Raw genomic sequence first — 18,655 nt, forward strand, 5'->3', positions numbered from 1 at the left:
TCCCCAATTGAAGTTTGAAAATGTTTTGGGTATATTGGAGGTGTATGGTTAACAATTTTTTTCAAAACTATATTAAAAACCAAGAGAATGCCAAAAGAGTGGAGGAAAAACACAATATACAAAAACAAAGGTGATATTCAAAACTGTAATCCCTATTGCAGATTCAAACTTATGAATCATATAATGAAATTATGGAAAGAAAAAGGCTAGAAATAAGGGTCTCAAAGAATCAATTGGTCTTATGCCTGAAAGGTCGACAACAAAAGCTATTCATCTCCTAAGAAGGATAATGGAAAATTTAGGGCAAGGAAGAAGGGACTTGTATACGGTTTTTATTGACCTTGAGAAAGCATATGATAGAGTACCTAAGAAAGTCATTTGGTAGGTTTTGGAAAAGAAGTGAATAGGCAATAGGTACTCTGATGTTATCAAGGATATGTATGACAAAGTAACGAACGATGTTAGGACTAAAGGAGGAAAGTGAAAAGAATTTCCAATCACAATAAGGGTATATCAAGGTTCTAAGTTGAGTCTATATCTTTTCACTTTAGTAATCAATGAACCCACTACGAATGACCAAAATGAGAATCCATAGTGTATGTTGTTATAGATGATATTGTTCTAGATGATGCAAGTAGGTGTGTGGAGTATAATATAAGTTAAAACAATGGAGAAAATTTTTGAGTTTATAGGCTTTAGAATAAATAGAAATATGATAGGATGTATGAAATGTTACTTCAACCATGTAAGGGGGAATATTGGAAATAAGATTAAAATTAATAATCAAGAAATTAATAGTGCTAGTAGATTTCGATACCTTGATCTATCATAATGCAGAGGGAGAGATCAAAAAGGTTGTAATTCATTGAGTTAAAACAGGTCGAGTAAAATTAAGGAGTGCTTTAGGCATGCTGTGTTATCATAGAATCCCCTAAAATTAAAAGAAAAATTTTATAGGACAGCTATAAGACTAGCCACACTATATGGATCAGAATGTTAGACAACTAAGAAACAACATATCCAAAAAGTAAACGTTATAAAAATGTCAATATTAAGGTGGATAAGTGGTACAACTTTAATGGATAAATTAAGGAACAAACATAATCATAATAAGGTAGGTGTAGCGCCACTTGAAGATAAGATAAGAGAGAGGCAACTTCGATGGTTTTTAGGCATTTGAAACATAGGCCAAGTAGTGTCCCAATGAAAAGGAGTGAGTTAGTTATTATTAATGGTAGAAGAAGGGGTAGAGGTAGACCTAAAATAACTTGGAATGAAGTAGTGAGGAAGGATCTAATAGCTCTTAAGCTATCCGTCGAAAATGCCCTGGATCGTGTGAATTGGTCGAAAAAGATTCATATAGCTGAACCCAGCTAGTGGGATTTAAGGCTTCTTATTGTTGTTGTTGTTGTTGTCGTCGTCGTTGTTGTATTAAGCTAAGTCAAAATGATTAACCTCTTACACCATTGAGAAGAAAGAATCAAGTACATAATGTCGCTGCAAGCACAAAACTTTTGGCCTTTTTTGGTAATTACTTGACGATTTGAAAAAGGAAGCCTATAGGGATTTGAAAGATCCTAATAAGCTATGCAACTCTTAAATTAATGCATTATGAATACCTTTAATGTTAAATGGCTTGGTAAATATTGTTGATCCCGGTTCCTAATAGCTTAGGGTTTTGAAGTAATTGGTAATATACCAGCCATCAAAGATTTGTCCCCTAGGGGACAGCCCACTGGTTTAAATTTTGGGACTTCCACCTTGGAGGTATAAGTTTCAAACTTGGGATAGATTGGGGAAAGTTTATGGGATGAGGGGTGAGCTAGGCCTAGTTATCCTCCCAATGAAATTGGGGAAAATTTTAAGTAGTCAGAGATCTTGCTCCAGGCAAGCCTAGGTCTAGGTATGGTGATTGTCATTGCTCTCCCCGTTAAGTGTAACCCTTCTGTCTGTTTCTTGGATTAAGGAGTGAATAACTACTACATCTTTCTCTTTACTCCTAAATGGCGCAGTTGAGGCTTTTTTAAAATTGAAAGGGGATTAGGCAACGGGACCCCCTATCACCCATTCACCCTATCTTTTTGTCATGGTGATCAAAATTGTTTCAAATTTGGAGGACTGCTGCTCAAAGGGGGAACTGAAGTTTCATAATAAATGCAAGAAGCTTAACATCACAAGTTTGTGTTTTGCAAATGACATGCTGACCTTTTCTTATGGTAATGCTACTTCTACCCAAAGTATAAAGCTCTCCTTGGATCTTTTCCATTTGCATTCAGCACTCAAGGCCAATCCAGCAAAATCAACTATCTTTATTGCACATCCTCCTAGTGCCAAAAAGCAAGATATCATTCATATTCCAGACATGGCTAAGGGGAAACCTTCCCGTGAAATATTTGGGGCTTCCTTTGGCTGCAAAGAAGATTAGTAATCTATGCTTTTAGTTGGTAAATAAAATGTCCAATGGAATTAATAGCTGGGCCATTCCAGGAGACTTTAATCAATAAAATCAGTTTTGATGAGCATTCAACACTACTGGAGTTCAACTCTTTTTCTTCCCACTCCGGTCATTAATTGCTTGAGCAAAAGCTTAAATCTTTCGTTTGGAAAGGAGATGATTCTAATACTAACGGGTGCAAAATCAGTTGGTTTAATATTTGTAAACCAATCACTGAATGCAGTCAAAAACCTGGAGACGCTAAGTATGAGTTTTCAGGCAATGTTTCTCCGGCTTACTTCTTCTTCTTATTCCTTTCTTTGAGTCAAATGTATTCACACATATAGGCCAAAATATGCAAAAATATTTTAATAAAGCCTCCAGCACTTTGTGCTTGGAAGAGAGTTGGGAATTCTGAATACAATAACCCCCCATTTGGTTTGAGCAATCAGATTTGAAATGGAATCATATTTAAGGCTGTGATTCCAGCCAAAATACTAATTCCACCATTTGAGGGAATGGTGATTCCGCCACTACACATGGGAGTCACCATTCCGTGCCTGATTTTAACTTCTAGAGGGCCATTATAATCCTAAACAAATATATTTAATACCACAAATATCCATTAACTAAACTTCCCAAATCATAATATAGAAAATGTCCTAGCATCAAATGCATCTCACTTGTCTCTTTGCTTGCCTGCTAGAAGAAGAACATCTTGGCCGCTGCTGCAACACAGACACCTTGTCCAGTGAGCTTCCTCTCCTTCCCCTCCCACCCTCGCCCTCTCTCTCTCTCTCTCTCTCTCTCTCTCTCTCTCTCTCTCTCTCTCTCCCTTCACCAGCTCCTACTCTTAGCTCTCTCTGGTGAGATCTCTTCCCCTCGTGGTGGCTGCCATATCTATTCCAGGTCTCACTTTTTTAATGTCAAAAAAGTGACCAATGACATATACCATTATAGGCACATTAACACACGGAGGCAGAGACTCCAACATTTTGAACGCCCTTTAAAGATTACATTTTGTAGAGTTTATCCATTCACGTGAATTTTTTAATAAATTTTCATCTTATTAATGCTAATTAATAATAATTTAAAAACTTGAAATTATGCCTTCAGGTTGTACAGCAGGATCAGCCACTGGGGGAAAGAAATCCAATCCCCTTGGAAAAGCACTAGGTTGAATCTGAACATTACCAAGCTATCCTGGCACACATTTTTCTTGTAAATGACAACATAATTTTATATTAGAGATTTATCTGTCTGATTCCAGTGCTGCTTCTTGTGCATGATCACATTATGTTTTTTTTTTTGGGTCTTGTGTTTTCAAATTCCCAAGGACTCTTCTGATTTTACAGCTGTTTGTGCATATCTAAGGCAGATTTTTTACATCTAGTTGTTTATATACGTTTATATGATTTGATTTGCATATGATTGATTGCTGATTTAATCTACTTATGCTTTATATATGGTTAAATAGGCTGCCTGTATATGGTTTTATGGTTCTCAGTATATGCTGATTTGATCTGATTGATGTGTTTGTGTGTGTGCGCGTACTCGTGTAGATGGGGGGAAGAAATACTTCAATTTTACATGGATATAATTCCTACCCTGCTGTTCATGAAACAAGCAGAAGAAAAAAGGGGAAAACATTATGTGGAAAATGCACTAGTTTTAATTTCCAACAAGATCAAGCCTGTGACCAGACAATCAATCAATACAAACACTAGGGCAGTTCTATCATTCAGTATTTTAACATGAAATTCTCCCCTTTTGTCTTGATCAGTAGGTTCCAATTTAGGAGTATTCCTTATCATATAAAATTTTACTCACTCCATGGCAAACTATTATTATTATTATTAATTTTTTTGTGTGCGTGTGTGGTTACGTTGGTCTGAGAAAAAATTTACACTGTTATTAATGGAATTAATTGAGTTGTACACAGTAGGTAGTGCTTGTATAATGGAAATCAAGATTTTGTGAAAATGGGGTTGAAAAATGCTACAACATTATTTGTGTCCAAAATCTTCCAAGTGGTTGAGCTATCATTTGACGTTACTTTTTAGACTTTCAACGATGTTGCAATCTGAGGACTCATGACACTCTTCTTTTCAGTACTTAAAAGGCAGAAATCATTTATTTTTTGAATGTTTTTTCACTAAGCTTATTTATAGGAGGCTACTAATTCCCTGAAATTCCCCGATCAGTTAGCTAGTTGGGAGGTGGAGGTAAGGAATCTGGCATTCATGGGCAGAAACCTTCTGCTGTCATCAGTAAGATTACATGGGCTGTCTGCATCCACAGCGTCTGGATATCCAGAAACTCCTTTATTTTTGAGTACTTTCCTCTGAACTCTGATGATGTTTTGCAAATGAAAAATGAAGGTGCTAAGATAAGAATATCTTGGTTAAGAGATTTGCTTGTTTTTCGTAATTCCTCGTAAATTTTCAAAAAAAAAAAAAATAAGAAGTAAATAAAATAAACAAAAGATAGCTCAGTAAATTAAAGCTCCTAGTCACTCTGAACATTAAGTCGAAGAAAAACAGCAAAAACACCAATCACTTAAGACAATAGTACAGCGAAGAATTCCAATCTATCCAAAAGCAAATGAAGGGGAACAGAAGTATCCATTCCATCAAACATCAATTTTGTACACATCTCCACATGCAAGATGGGATTGCATGAAGGCAAAAACCAAAAAACCAAATCAAACTGCAGAACCAAATCAAACTGAGGCGAAAATGGAGGGATTAATTCTCATTCAATATTGATAACTTGTGGATTTAAAAAAAAAAAACATTTTTATTTGGCAGGAAACTTATAATTTTTAAGTTAATCAATTCAGTTTGGTTAATCTTTGGATATTGGCTCCCAAACGAGTTAACCATTTGAAATGATTCAGTTTTAGGTGAACCAAAACTTTTGTTCAGTTAATGGTTTAAGGGCATAGTTCAGGTAACCAAACCAGCTCAACTCATGTTGCACGTGAGGGGTGAGTACGGTTAGACCTAACTCCTAACAGCTCAAAATTCTGGGACAATTTGTAATCTAGCAATTGAGAAAGGGCGCATCTACTCATTTATGATATAAAATCCTATATCCAAGCAAACTTTAAAAATTTTTGAAGATTTTAGATCTAAATAAACAGTTTGCCACAAATTCAAATGTAAAAACAGACAGAAATCGGGCTCACCTTGATCACGGAGGCACAGAGCTGCACAAGTAGCAGTTGCAGCATTTTGAAGTTGGTGAGCTCCAAGCATGCGCAATTTCACATCATATAACTCAATGGACTGTAGATTAATGAAGTATAATATCTTAAACACTCAAAAATCTTAACAACCAATAACAATAACTATTTACCAGCAACAATTAAGGAAAAGGAAGGAAAATGTTTCATTAAGACTTTGGGAAATACGATCAAAAGGATCTCAGGAGTAATGAATCAAGAGAATACCAACTGAAAGTCCCTCTCAATATGCATCAGCATATCGCAAGATTGGAAACGTCTGCCATTCAATGTGCTGAGGCCCTTTACGGTACTCCTATTTCCAGGATCAGAGGCTGATACTATGGGTGAACGCATAGAGGATGCTTTATCACGAAGTAAGCACTCAATATTTGGAAGAAATGGACCACCCAATACCAGCTGAAAAAGTTCAACTATAAGATTCAATTTTTATTTTAAAAAGAGAGCATAAAAAATATTAGACATTCGGAAGAAATGTGTAGGGAGAACCACCTAACTGGACGGCCATGTTTGATTATTCCTGACTTGGCCAATGCAATGCTTTCCAAGGAACCCCCCAGTGCAGCCAAATGTTCCTCACTTATTGTTGTAATGACTGATGCAGCGAGTCCTGAACTAGGTATAACATTTGTAGCATCCCTAGCTCCCCCCAACCCAGCCTACATTAAAATAAATAATACAAATGTAAGTATCACAATCCTCCTACTCCTATCATGAAATAGAAATAAATGCAAATTCTGAAAACATAGAAAAAAAAAATATTCAAGGAAAGCAAAAATAAAAAGTGGAACATTTTCAGCATTGCACCAAAAAATAAAAAGTTGAAATGCATGATGTGAGGTTCGGACAAAGTATTGATCAAACAGAGAGGAAAAAAAAGGTTTAAGAGAAAGAAAATGTTAACCTCGATAACTGCAATATCAACATTTTCTTGAGCAAATAGACTGAATGCCATAGCTGTAAGAACCTGGGATGATCATTTGCAAGTGCAAAAGAAATTAAATAAAGTGGGAACATGAATTTTAATAGCAGTGATACCATGTTTAGACTACAACATACGAAGAGTGCAAACATTCAAAATCATTTAAATTTCAGCCTGAGAAAACATAAAAATAACAACATTTTTGCAAGTGATAATAGACCAAATTCCATAGCTGCAAGAGCCTGGAATGATCATTATCAAGAGCAAAAGAAATTTAAATAAAGTGGGAACATGAATTTTAGCAGCAGTGATGCTATGTTTAGACTACAGCATACTAAGAGTGCAAGCATTCAAAATCATTTAAATTTCAGCAATAGAAAACATAAAAATAACAACAGTTTTGCAAGTGATCACTTTCAAACAGTTTTTTTTTGGGGGGGAGTGGCGTGGGGGGTGCTGGGAGAAATCATGGGAACAAGGCAGATCAAGTAATTTATCCACCTACATATTCCAAAAGCAGGCTTTCATGATGCAAAGTTGCAGCAATGCCAATCATACCAACAATGACATAAAATGAAGAAATAAATACATAAAAGGAAAAATAACAAAAGAGGGAAACACTGCTCAAATATAATGGATAATATAATGGATAAATACCAAATCTGATGAATTTCATAGCATAGTAGTGATTTTTCTTATCTTTATCACTACAATGTGTTATTTTTCCAATAAAAATAGGAATACAAATGTTGTGCACAAGTTGATACCTCAAAATGACTCAAGCGCCCATTCTCAAGTTCCATTGCCTGGTCAAGTATTTTTCTGATCCTCCTAAAAAGACAATTCAATGCCTTTCCTGACACTGGCTCCCCAAATCTTCCAAGGGATATACGTTCCCTAATAGTCTGAATATGTGGACTACTTAAAGAAAATGGAACCAGTAAGATGAAAGGATGAAATACAAGAAAAAAAAAAAAAATACAGCTCAAGATATTCATCTCTGTTGATGTTGCATCTAAGATGAATAAATACAATGGAAGGAAAAAAAAGGGCCATACCTGGTATAACAACCAACAGAATACCCTCCAGCCTGTAAAATATTAGAAAGAAATGCAGCAGTTGATCCCTTTCCTTTGGTACCAGCAATGTGAACAGCCTAAAATTGATATGCTAGTCATTTACACTCATGATAAAATTAAAAATTAAGATCTGAATCTTTTTCTTTTTTGTCTTTTTTTTCAAAAAAAGGTGCCAAAACTCAAAGAGACATTGATTCATGAGAGCTTTAAAACCCAACCAGAGTGGTCAATTAAATTAATCTACAGAAATAAATATAGGTGCTCATAGTTTCACCTCCAACAAAAATGTGGGTGCCTATACTTCAACAGCATTAGTAAGCTCAGCAATGAACCAGCTCATCAGAAGAATCTTTCTGGTCAAGAACATTTAGCATTACCTTTTTATAATTTTATTAACTCTTTCTCTTCCTTGTGGGAGCAAAAAATCAATCCACTTTTGCTTTTGAAAGCAATAAAGGTGCTTTCAAAATGCTAACCAAATAATTCAAAGAATCAAATTATCCTGTCCACAAGTTTGACTAATTCTCTAAACAGCATCTCACAGCCTCTTTTGCGAAGCTTGATAATAAAAATCAGACTATCATATTAACCAATGCCTATACTATAAACTCGAACCATACATAGAACAAAAGTATCACATATAAATCCAGAGCAACTCATCCTATATTATGAGTGACAACTTTGAAATTACCTTTCTTGTTTATAAAACCTCCTAATTTTGAAATCAATGGTTATAATTTGAAGAAACAAAATCAAACCTTGAAGCCGGACTGGGGGTTACCAAGGCATTCCATCAAGCGGTTCATCCGACCCAGATCAAACCCATCCTCTGAATCCGTACCAGCGCCTCTTGGCACTCCACATTTCTCATAGTTCTTCAGATTATCCAAGTAATCAACAAAGTCTTTCAGCTCTGGGTCTTCCGCAGAGGTATGTAACCCTTGCTTGAACTCCGGTTTCTCAAAAACAAATGCTCTCCTCCGAAAGTGGGTGCATGGACCAAGTAGCCTAGAAACCTTCATAATGTTTCTTTCTCAGAAAAGAAAAGACTTGAATCATAGGAAATCTGTGCAAAACATTGAAAGGTATATATTTGTAAACAAACAGAAATGTTTGTTAAAAAATTAGTTTCTCTTTCAGTTTCATTACCTTCACTTTCTCTTTTTCATGGTTTTTTTCCCTGATCTTCTTTCTAGAAAGTTCCTTTTTTTCTATTTCTTCCCAACCAAAGTGGCTATTAGGATTACAATTTTAAGTCAAACAAGTGTCGTTTTACTCGCTCTTCTTTAAGCTCTGTCAAATGCAATTATTATAGAGTTTTTTAAATATGTACTTATATATTTTGATAATAAAACTTCTTCATTAAGAAAAGAAGAAATTGCAAGAAGAAGAGGATAAGATATTCACCACATTTAATTTAATCAAAAAGTAACTTATGACAAGAACCATGCCAAGCACAAATACAAAAGAGGGCAGATAGAGGCTTTGGATCCCCCCTCCCCTTCCCCTCTCTTTTAAAGTTACATATACACAGTGGCAGACAAGAGCCATGACAAAGGACAAATATAAAAGGCAGAAGACAGAGGACTTCAACCCCCCCCCCCCCCCCCAAAAACCTTTCCCCTCTCTTCTAAAGTTATATATATACACATACACACATCCATGGTGGTTAGTTTAATAAAAAAATTCATGAGGAATATAAACTATAAAGGGAAAAATGTCAATGATTTGAAAAATAATTTATGGCAGTTGCAATGCTTTAAGCACTGTATGTATAGAATTTACACAATCTTGTGATAACACAAAGAACTTCCTTCTTTATACAGTCTTCATCTTTATTTTTGTTTCCTTTGCTAAAATTTTCTTATTCTTTTTTTTCTCATCTTCATCTTATTTATTTGCAAACTGTGAAGAACAAATCTATAATATAAAAATAGAAACATGTTTTGTTTTTGTTTTTGTTTTCCATCTATTACGACTAACTTGGACATATATTTAATTTTTTTCATATATCTTTTATCCAAGCCCCTATGAATATTAAACCTTAGCTTCTTCCCTGGCCATCTCCCAACATGTATATATATGAAATAACTGCTGCCAAAGGCTCACTATAAAAAACTAAAGGACTTTTTAAATTTAAAAATATTTGATAAATATTTTTAAATGGTTGTTATAAACAGTTGAAATGATTCCATGTTGGTAAATATTGTATAGAAATTATGTTGACTTTTTGAGTCAATCCCTGTTTTGATGCTGACAAAGCACAAGGATCTAATGTGTGTGTCTAATACTGAACAGGTTAATAATTCAGAACACACACATGGAAGAGGGTCATGGAAGCCAGAAGGAACTCAAAGAACACATATACCTGGCATATTCCATGAAGTGAAGAGCAAAGAAGAAGAAGAAGAAGAAGACATTTGGTTTAAATTGTAAATGTATTTTGTTTTCCATTTGGTCTGTAATAATGCATTACATACATGATGTGGATGAAAGCTTAGAACGACCATAGACATACCCTAGGGACCAACACATTCCATAAAAAAAAAAATTTCTTAAATAACTAATTGGTTAGGGTCAAAGATTAGAGCTGAAATGAATTTTACAAAAACTTCAATCGACCGATGTTGGAGTTTTTGGCTTAATTAAAAAGCTCAGTTAACCAACCGAATTTGAACTAAGCCTCCACGGTCGACCGACCACACAGTAAGCCCGAAGTCAAAATTTGACTAAAGCTCGGTCAACCAACCGAATTTGAACAGAGCTTCCACGATCGACCGAACCTAAAATTAGGCCTTCCTACCTTCCTCAGCCGACCGGCCAATTAAGTTCAAAATGCCCTCAGTCGACTGACCCTCAAGAACCGGCAGACCGGCCTTAGGCCACGGTCGACCGAACCTACAAAGACTCGGAATCGCCCTTGGCTCGGCCGACCGGTCATGTCCTACAGCCAACTGAAACTGTTCAAAAATCAAATTTTTTGTGTGTGTTCGGTCGACCGACGCTAAAGGTTAGCCGATTGAACCTCTCGGGTTGGCTTATTTTTTAATCACTAATCGTCATTAATTTTTCACTTAATCTTTTCTAAAATGATGAGCGTATCCCCAACGGTCATAAATTTCCCAGAGTCTATAAATACCCCCTCATAACTCAATTTTTAAAGAGAGGTTAGATTAGAAAATCCTCCCTAAACAATTTTTGTTCTTCATTCATATTTACTCTCTTTTCATTATTATTTTGATAAATCTTTGTTAAAAGAGAGCTTTTATTTTCACTCACTCTCTTCACTTGCATATTGTTGCATTTGAAGATTGTTGGAGGATTATTCTCTTGGGCATATATTTTCATTACTCAAAGCGTTTACTCTCATATTTACACTTCATTTTTCAAATCATTTTTGAGAGTAAAATCTAGAGTTTCTCCACAATGATTTATTGATAAAACTCTTTGGAGAAATTTTATTTACTTGATTGTGAATCTTTGCGCATGCATTGCAAAGATTCAAAAGCTCACTTGTGTTTATTTGCAAAATCATTTTGAGCACAAGTCCCAGCTTCCATTGAACTTCATTTGAAAAATTATATTTGGGAAAAAATTTGAATTATTCAAAAGAACCTTGAGCATATTTTTCAACTATAATATCCTTGTTTGAAAGGTCTCTTCATTTTGAGAAAAATTATTTTCACACACTCTCTTTTATTGGAAAAATCATTTTTGAGAGAAAAACTCGTATACTCACATTGAGCTTTAATTCATATCATACGTGAGGGCATTTGTGCTTTAATGATGTACACATCTGCTTTTTAGAAGCACCTTGGTTGTACAAAAAAATATTTTATTTGAATATCGTTGTATTCACGACGTGTGGTCGGAAGAGGGAGACTTGCCCTGTGAAAAGTCTCAAATTGCTCAGACTCGGTTAGGAGAGCACCGGATAGACTTAGACCCAGTTACAAAAATTCCAAATTGGTTCAGACCCGGTTAGGAGAACTAGGTGCACCATCCTGTAAGGTGTTGTATCAGTGACGCTCCACCTGTTAAGTGAGCATTTAGTGAATCATCTTTCTTGTGAGCCTGAGGCGGGGAAGTAGGCAGTATTAGCCGAACCCCGATATCCTTTTCTGTGACTATTCTTTATATTCCTGCACTATAATTTCTTGCACATGTATGCTTATATCTGATTTATTTTATATGTTGTGCATGTGTTAAACATTGTGAATGATTAGAAAATACTGAGCCTGCTATATATGATTTTAATATCTGCTCAGTTATATTGTGTTGGGTTTTTGGAATTGTGTAGAAAGACTCTAGGTTGTGTTTTAATGAATTGTGATTTGAACCGAACCTAGGCAAAAATTTTTAAATACCCAATTCACCCCCCTCCCTCTTGGAAACACACCAATTCCAACAAATTATCAAACTAGAAACCATATCAATGTAGCTTTGTATTTTGATAAGAAGATAAGACTAATATTTATAACTAATAATTATAATAGTTTTAATCACTTTTTACTAAAACTTAATCATGAAGCAATCTTTCATTCTTTAAAAGTTGTTTGTGGGACAATAATTACATCTTATTGCCGCACAACTGCTCTTTTTGAAACACTTTAACACGTTGCTTTTAGTAGAAAATAAATTGCTTAACCAGTAAAAACATTATCAAATTGAAGCTAAAATAAAAACATTACCAAGATGAGGCTAAAGAATTCTTTGCTAAAAAAGGGCGGTGTTGATGCAGTTTTTTATCAAGAATAAGACGGCACTTGAGGAGTTGTTTTGAGAAACAGAAGACTAGTGGTGACAGAGACAATGGTTCCAAATAGTCCTCTTATGCTTAACTTAGTAAGCTAAAAAAAGGAGTAAGCTAATACAGATAAGGGGGAGAACTCTTATATGGCTTGAGGTGATTCTCCCTCTAATTATAAGTAAGCCAAAATGGGATTTGTGAGGAGTTATTACTAAAATGAAGCTTAGGTAAAAGCATTACCAATATGAAGCTTAAGTAAAAACATTACCAAAACAAAGCGTAAGAAGTCTCTATCAAAAATGATGTTCCGTTTAGATAAGAGAAAATATACTAAACAGAATAACAAAGTACAAAGAGAGGTGACAACCACAAAAAAACCCAAAAGAATGAACCCAAAATGACGCAAGAAACACAACTCTATCCCATAACAAACTAGGAGAGATTGTGCAGCCCTTGAAGATTCTCAAGTTCCTCTCGACCCACAGAGTCTGTGAGGTAGCAAAAACTGCAGATCTCCATCAAGCCCTACTCTTTCTAGATTTGCCAAAAACCCAAAATGCTCACTTGCAGGAAATTCTCCACAGCCAAGGCCACCCGAGCTTTGCTAAAACACAAGAAAAGAGCACAATGAAGAAAGTTAGCCACCTGGCAATGAAGGAAGAGGCATGAATTTGTTTCATTGGACTTAAGGAGTTGTCTTGAGAAACAGAAACTCTAGTTGTAACAGAGGGTAAGAAATCTGATATAGCGTGATTTTTTCTTGAATTATAAGTGAGCCGCATAGGAGATGCAAGTTCTTATTACCAGACAATTACTTGAGGCGGAAGAACTGGGTTTCGATCATTGGTTATGGAATTATATTCGTGGCAATTGGCTTGGATCGCGTGTAACATTAGATAGTGTACCTTACTTTTCTTTAAAAAGGGTTTACGTGCAGTGGCAAATCTTTGGTTGGTGGGGGCAATCATATGCAGAATGCACATTATCTGTATTTCTTAAAGCAATTGTTTATCAAGTTAATCCATGTCCTATTCAAATGGTAAATATAACCCATCTTATCTTAAAAATAATCATATATCAACATTAACAAGAACAACAACAACAATATATACACAATATATATATATATATATATCACACCTATAACTACTCCTTTAAAAAAAATATTATAGTTTAACTCATTTCATTCAATATAACATGCTCCTTTGCCCTTGCAAATCAGGGAGCCTTTTGGCCCAAGGACATCCTTTTTATTTTTCCAATTGGCCACGGGTTTGATTCCACGGAAACAGCCTCTCTCACAAAAGCAAGGTAAGGATGCATACACTGTGATGACCCTTCCCTACCCTCGCAAAGCGGGGAATCTTGTGGCCTGAAGGCACCTTTTTTTTCAGTTAAAAGTTCATATTTTATAACTCATCACATATCAATTCTAGCAGCAAAAATTTAACAAAAAAAATTAAGAAAAAAAAAAAAAAAACACAAACATCGCCAAAATTCATCATATAAATAAAGATTGGTTTACCTCTCGATCCTCTCCAACTACGTCTTGTAGAATCCCACTTTACTTAAATTTAGCTCTCAAATGAGGGCTTCAACCTTCAATTAACTTAAAAAAAACATACAAGCAAATGTAGTGAAAATTTAATGAATTGAAATTTCATGGAAAACAAGTTAAAAAACTAAATAATTTTTTTATCTATTTTTTCCCATTTTGAATTATATTAGCACTATATTAATATAAAACTAAAATCAATATTCACCGCATCATGCATCTTAACCAATATATCTAATAAATTAAAAAATAATTTCATTTAATTGAGAAATAATTTGATATTAATTTTTAATTTAATTCAACAAACAGCCCAGAACAATTTGCTTGAATGACAATGAAAATGTTTTGTGAATGAATTGTCATAAACAATAGGTTGGCTAGTTAAACAAGAGGGTTAGCTAGCGTCGCACGGTCCATTCACAAAAGTGTGAAATATTCGACCCGTGACACCTGGTATCAAAGCACGTTTAGTTGTTACATGAATTCAATTACCTTCGTTGTGGGATTCGTAAAGCTTTGGTAAATGACCATGCCAGCCAATGCTGAGAGAATTAGTGTGCTGGAACCCAAGCTGAGACGGCAACCGACAATATGGCCATAGATATGACCCGACTAACAGAACGTGTTGATGAATTAGAGGGATCACAAAAGCATCAACAAAGTTCGATAGTGGAAATGTAGAGGACTTTCACCACACTATGGAAACCTTACAAACTCAGATAGCTGAACTGACTGCAAATATAAATGTGATGGTTCTTACTATGGGAAACTCTAACAGCGGGGCGTTTAGCAAGACTAAGGTACCGAAACCGAGGATGTATGGGGGTGCCCAATCAGGCAATGGCAGTGAATAATCCAAATATCCCATTCATTGGTAGCAACTATACTACCCTTACCCATATACAATGGTACACAACTACATTACCCTTACCCATAATCCCCATTTGCCATAGATTTACAGCAAAACCAGGTTCATGTACACAACTAAACAAGCCATAAATGAGTCCCATTCATTGGTACCCCTGATTCCTTCGACCTTCCCATATGCCAAACCCAAATTCTCAGTACCCACCGCCTATAGGCGATAGCAGTATAGCAGAAGCTCACACCGCCGAAGGAGTAGACAAACCCACGTTACCCACTAGGCCAATACTTACCCAATGTTTGGGAGCTTGGAACTCCAAACTCGGATGGATTTGTATGGATTTTGATAAAGTGCCATGCGAACCTGTACTAAGTTTCATCAAAATCTTGACGCCTAAAACTCTATTCCCGAAAAGACAACCTTAATTCCTTATACCTTCTTTTCCTAATACCCATCTTGGTATACCCAAGGTTATAGCAGAAATCCACACAACGACACCAGTAGCAGAGTAGCAGTAAAACACTTAAATCGCAGGGACCTTGAATCACTTCCCTGCTGTGCACTAATTTATTTTATATTTAATTTTTACATTCAAATATGAATCAGAAAACTAACAATCATTGAGGGTTTTATCAAAAGATGGCAAGACTTACAGTTACAAAACGTGGTTTTCAGATTCTCGCCGGCTGCCGGAGATAGAGGAACAATCGAACTTCGAAGTCCCCCAGTCGATCCCTCGGCCTCGTCGCTGTCCGAAACGATGCCCAACCACTGTCTCGGGGTATGTTTGGAAACAGAGTTTTCTCCAGTTTATCTTTTTTTCAAAAAAAATATATTAAATAAATAATACCCTATTTGGGAAAATAATTCTCACAATGACTCGTTTCTTGGTCTAGCGAGATTCTCGCTAGACCAAACAGTAAGATTTGTCACACGTCAACCCTAACTTATGTCTCAGACAAATCTCGCTGGACCAATCAGTAAGATCACATGTCAGTCAGTTAATTGGTCTACCATTTAAATCTCACTGCTTAGTTTAATGAGATTTCAACAAATCTCGCTGAATCAAGCGGTGAGATTTACTGTGCATTTATTTTTTTTTATTGATAATTTAAAGTATATCATTTTCAAAAAAAAAAATTAACTATAATTTGTAACATGAATTGTTTCAATTTTTTGTGTTCTCCTTTTTTATTTAGTTATTATAGTAATAATAAGAACATATTGAGAAGATGTCACTAATTTCAACAATAAACTAAGTTCATCAACAACATCATTCACCACGTGTGCGTGCATAGCATATCATAAAACATCAAAGTTCTATGACAATCTCCCTGCAAAGGAAGTGAGGATGGAAGACATTCTCAATCAAGAAGTACAGTACTTCTTCCCATGCTAGACTTGAAGAGACCACAATCATGAAGCTTTTCAAAGTATGCAAAAACCAATAAAACATTGGCTACCAAGCTAACTCATGGGATTTTCCAGTGTCATGAAATATAAGAATTTACAAGACAAGCAATGAACAATACACCTCTTCTTCAATTAAAATATTCAAAAGTCATTCAAGCTTTCTAGCTATCCTGAGTCTCACATCTTCTTATAGTTCACAAGAACTTCTCAAAAGACGTTGAAAGAAAGCAACACGTCCAAGCAATAATACTCTTGACCTAGGCATTGCTTCACAGTCCACTGAAAAGATTGAATCCATTGAAATCATCCCATCATAACTACTTAGCTTCCCATGGGTTGAAATTAAATCCATTTCATTAGTGAACACCCAATCCAAAATTTGGAACTTAAGTTCCCCTATCACTTCTTTGGTTGGTAAAATTGAAAATGTTGAAATCATCACAACACAAAGCGTCATCTCCTTATAGAGAATCCCGATTCAACCACGTTTTGAACATTGAGCTGAATCAAATTATAGATGTGTTTGTGCTTATCGAAGTCCTTTTTTAACACTTGTTACCCCCACTGTTTCCTTGGATTAATTTGAAATAGATCTGTGATCATAAATTTTTTTAACAATGTTTCATATTTGTAGCCATGTAAGTTCCTTGATGAGAAGTGATGTCCCAAATTTGTGGTAATTGTTGCTCAGAATAATCATCACACTAAGTTCTTCCAAGCTGGTGAGTGTCCAAAAGGAATGTTGTAGATGTACATACCATGTTTTCAAATGTGAAGTAGTGTCTTGCTAAAACACCGTTATTTCTTTCTTCTTCCATCTTTTAGGGTCCTGTGGGTTGGGAGATGGAAACAAATTCTTAAACTGACTATTTAACGATCCAGAATCTCACTTACATTTTCATATGTTATTGATGTGGGATAATTAGAGTTATTTACGCCTTTCAACCCTATATGTCAATTGTAATTATTTTACTACTTGCATTAGTTTGCAAGGGACCACAATGCCCACACATTACCATGTGTTGTTAGATGAGGTTGGTTTTTCTGCGGATGACTTGTAAGATCTTGTTCAGTTATAGGTCATATGTGTAAGTAGATTCAGGCAATTGTAACTACTGAAATGATGGTTATTGAACAATTTTAATTTAAAATAATCTTATTATTAGTGTATATTTATAACGTATGACTAATGTATTGTTGACTAGTGACTCCCATTGCCCATATTCAGCTATGCGCTTTGAGTTATTTATTTGTTGTTGAACCAATATTTTATAATATGAATAATATCAAGTAAGTATTGGAGCTCAAAATTTGATATACATATCTGCCATACAACTTACAAGGTCATGTTCTGGTTAACTAATTCTTAAAATATAATTAATTTATCATTAATGTAAAAAAATTAAATTATAAATTTATCATTCGTTGTTACAAAACTTAAATTATAATTTTCCTTTGTTGTTGAACCAACATTCTATAATATGAATAATATCATTTAGTGTGGTCTGTGCATCCAATTATATAAATAATCATTACTGTAAAAATTTCGATAGAGTCTCCTTTTAAAAAATGACCATATCCCATACATGCACATGTTCAAAGAAAACATTTTTTGTATACAAACAATACCAGTATGTTCACAACTTTCTCATATTCAACGTATCAAATAACTGTAAAAATTTTGGTAGTCTCATTTTAAAAAATGACCATATCCCATCCACACATCTGTTCAAAGAAAACATTTTTCATATACAAACGATACCAGTATGTTCACAACTTTCATACACATTCAATGTATCAAATAATTGTAAAAATTTCAGCAGAGTCTCCTTTTAAAAAATGATCATATCCCATCCACGCACCTATTCAAAGAAAACATTTTTCGTATACAAACAATACTAGTATGTTCACAACTTTCATACACATTCAACGTATCAAATAACTATAAAAATTTTGGCAGTCTCCTTTTAAAAAATGACCATATCCCATCTACGCACTTGTTCAAAGAAAACATTTTTCGTATACAAATGATATCAGTATGTTCACAACTTTCATACATATTCAATGTAACGACCCAAAAATTACACCATTTTTTTTCCATATACAATATAAATTACTCTGATACCCTTGTAATACTTACTATAACTTCTCAGACCCCAAATGAGCACTAAGGTATCCCTATACTCAAAATAACATACCTACACAGCAGAAAACATAAAGTCATACACCCATAATTACAATATCAAAATTTAGTGTTCCCAACCATATATACATATTTACACATCACCCCAGTTTCATCTACTCCAAAAAAAATACATTCCCCTGAACACACTTGCCCTTTAAAATAGGGCAGTACAAAAGATCTCTCTATTTATGAGTCATATCCGCTC

The 18,655-nt window shown here is 34.9% G+C and overlaps 1 protein-coding gene across 13 annotated transcripts in view; it reads right to left on the reverse strand.

Moving 5' to 3' along the window:
* Window positions 1-15,668, reverse strand: part of LOC131145430 (dihydrofolate synthetase) — a 51,844-nt gene extending 36,176 nt beyond the window's left edge. For 3 of the 13 annotated variants that reach the window (XM_058094488.1, XM_058094490.1, XM_058094487.1), the window contains exons 1-8: window positions 15,506-15,666; window positions 8,441-8,748; window positions 7,662-7,759; window positions 7,371-7,521; window positions 6,586-6,648; window positions 6,179-6,340; window positions 5,889-6,080; window positions 5,625-5,724 (exon numbers count right to left, since the gene is read on the reverse strand). In XM_058094488.1, coding sequence (XP_057950471.1) covers window positions 5,625-5,724; window positions 5,889-6,080; window positions 6,179-6,340; window positions 6,586-6,648; window positions 7,371-7,521; window positions 7,662-7,759; window positions 8,441-8,704 — 1,030 coding nt within the window. In that variant the 5' untranslated portion in view covers window positions 8,705-8,748; window positions 15,506-15,666. Of the gene's footprint in view, window positions 1-5,624; window positions 5,725-5,888; window positions 6,081-6,178; window positions 6,341-6,585; window positions 6,649-7,370; window positions 7,522-7,661; window positions 7,760-8,440; window positions 8,749-13,957; window positions 14,042-15,505 lie in introns of all 13 variants that reach the window. The other 10 variants (XM_058094497.1, XM_058094496.1, XM_058094493.1 and 7 more) reach the window with 8 other exon arrangements.
* Between the last annotated feature and the right edge of the window lie 2,987 nt (window positions 15,669-18,655).

This window comes from Malania oleifera, chromosome 13 (assembly GCF_029873635.1).
Source record: "Malania oleifera isolate guangnan ecotype guangnan chromosome 13, ASM2987363v1, whole genome shotgun sequence".
NCBI classification, from domain to species: domain Eukaryota; kingdom Viridiplantae; phylum Streptophyta; class Magnoliopsida; order Santalales; family Ximeniaceae; genus Malania; species Malania oleifera.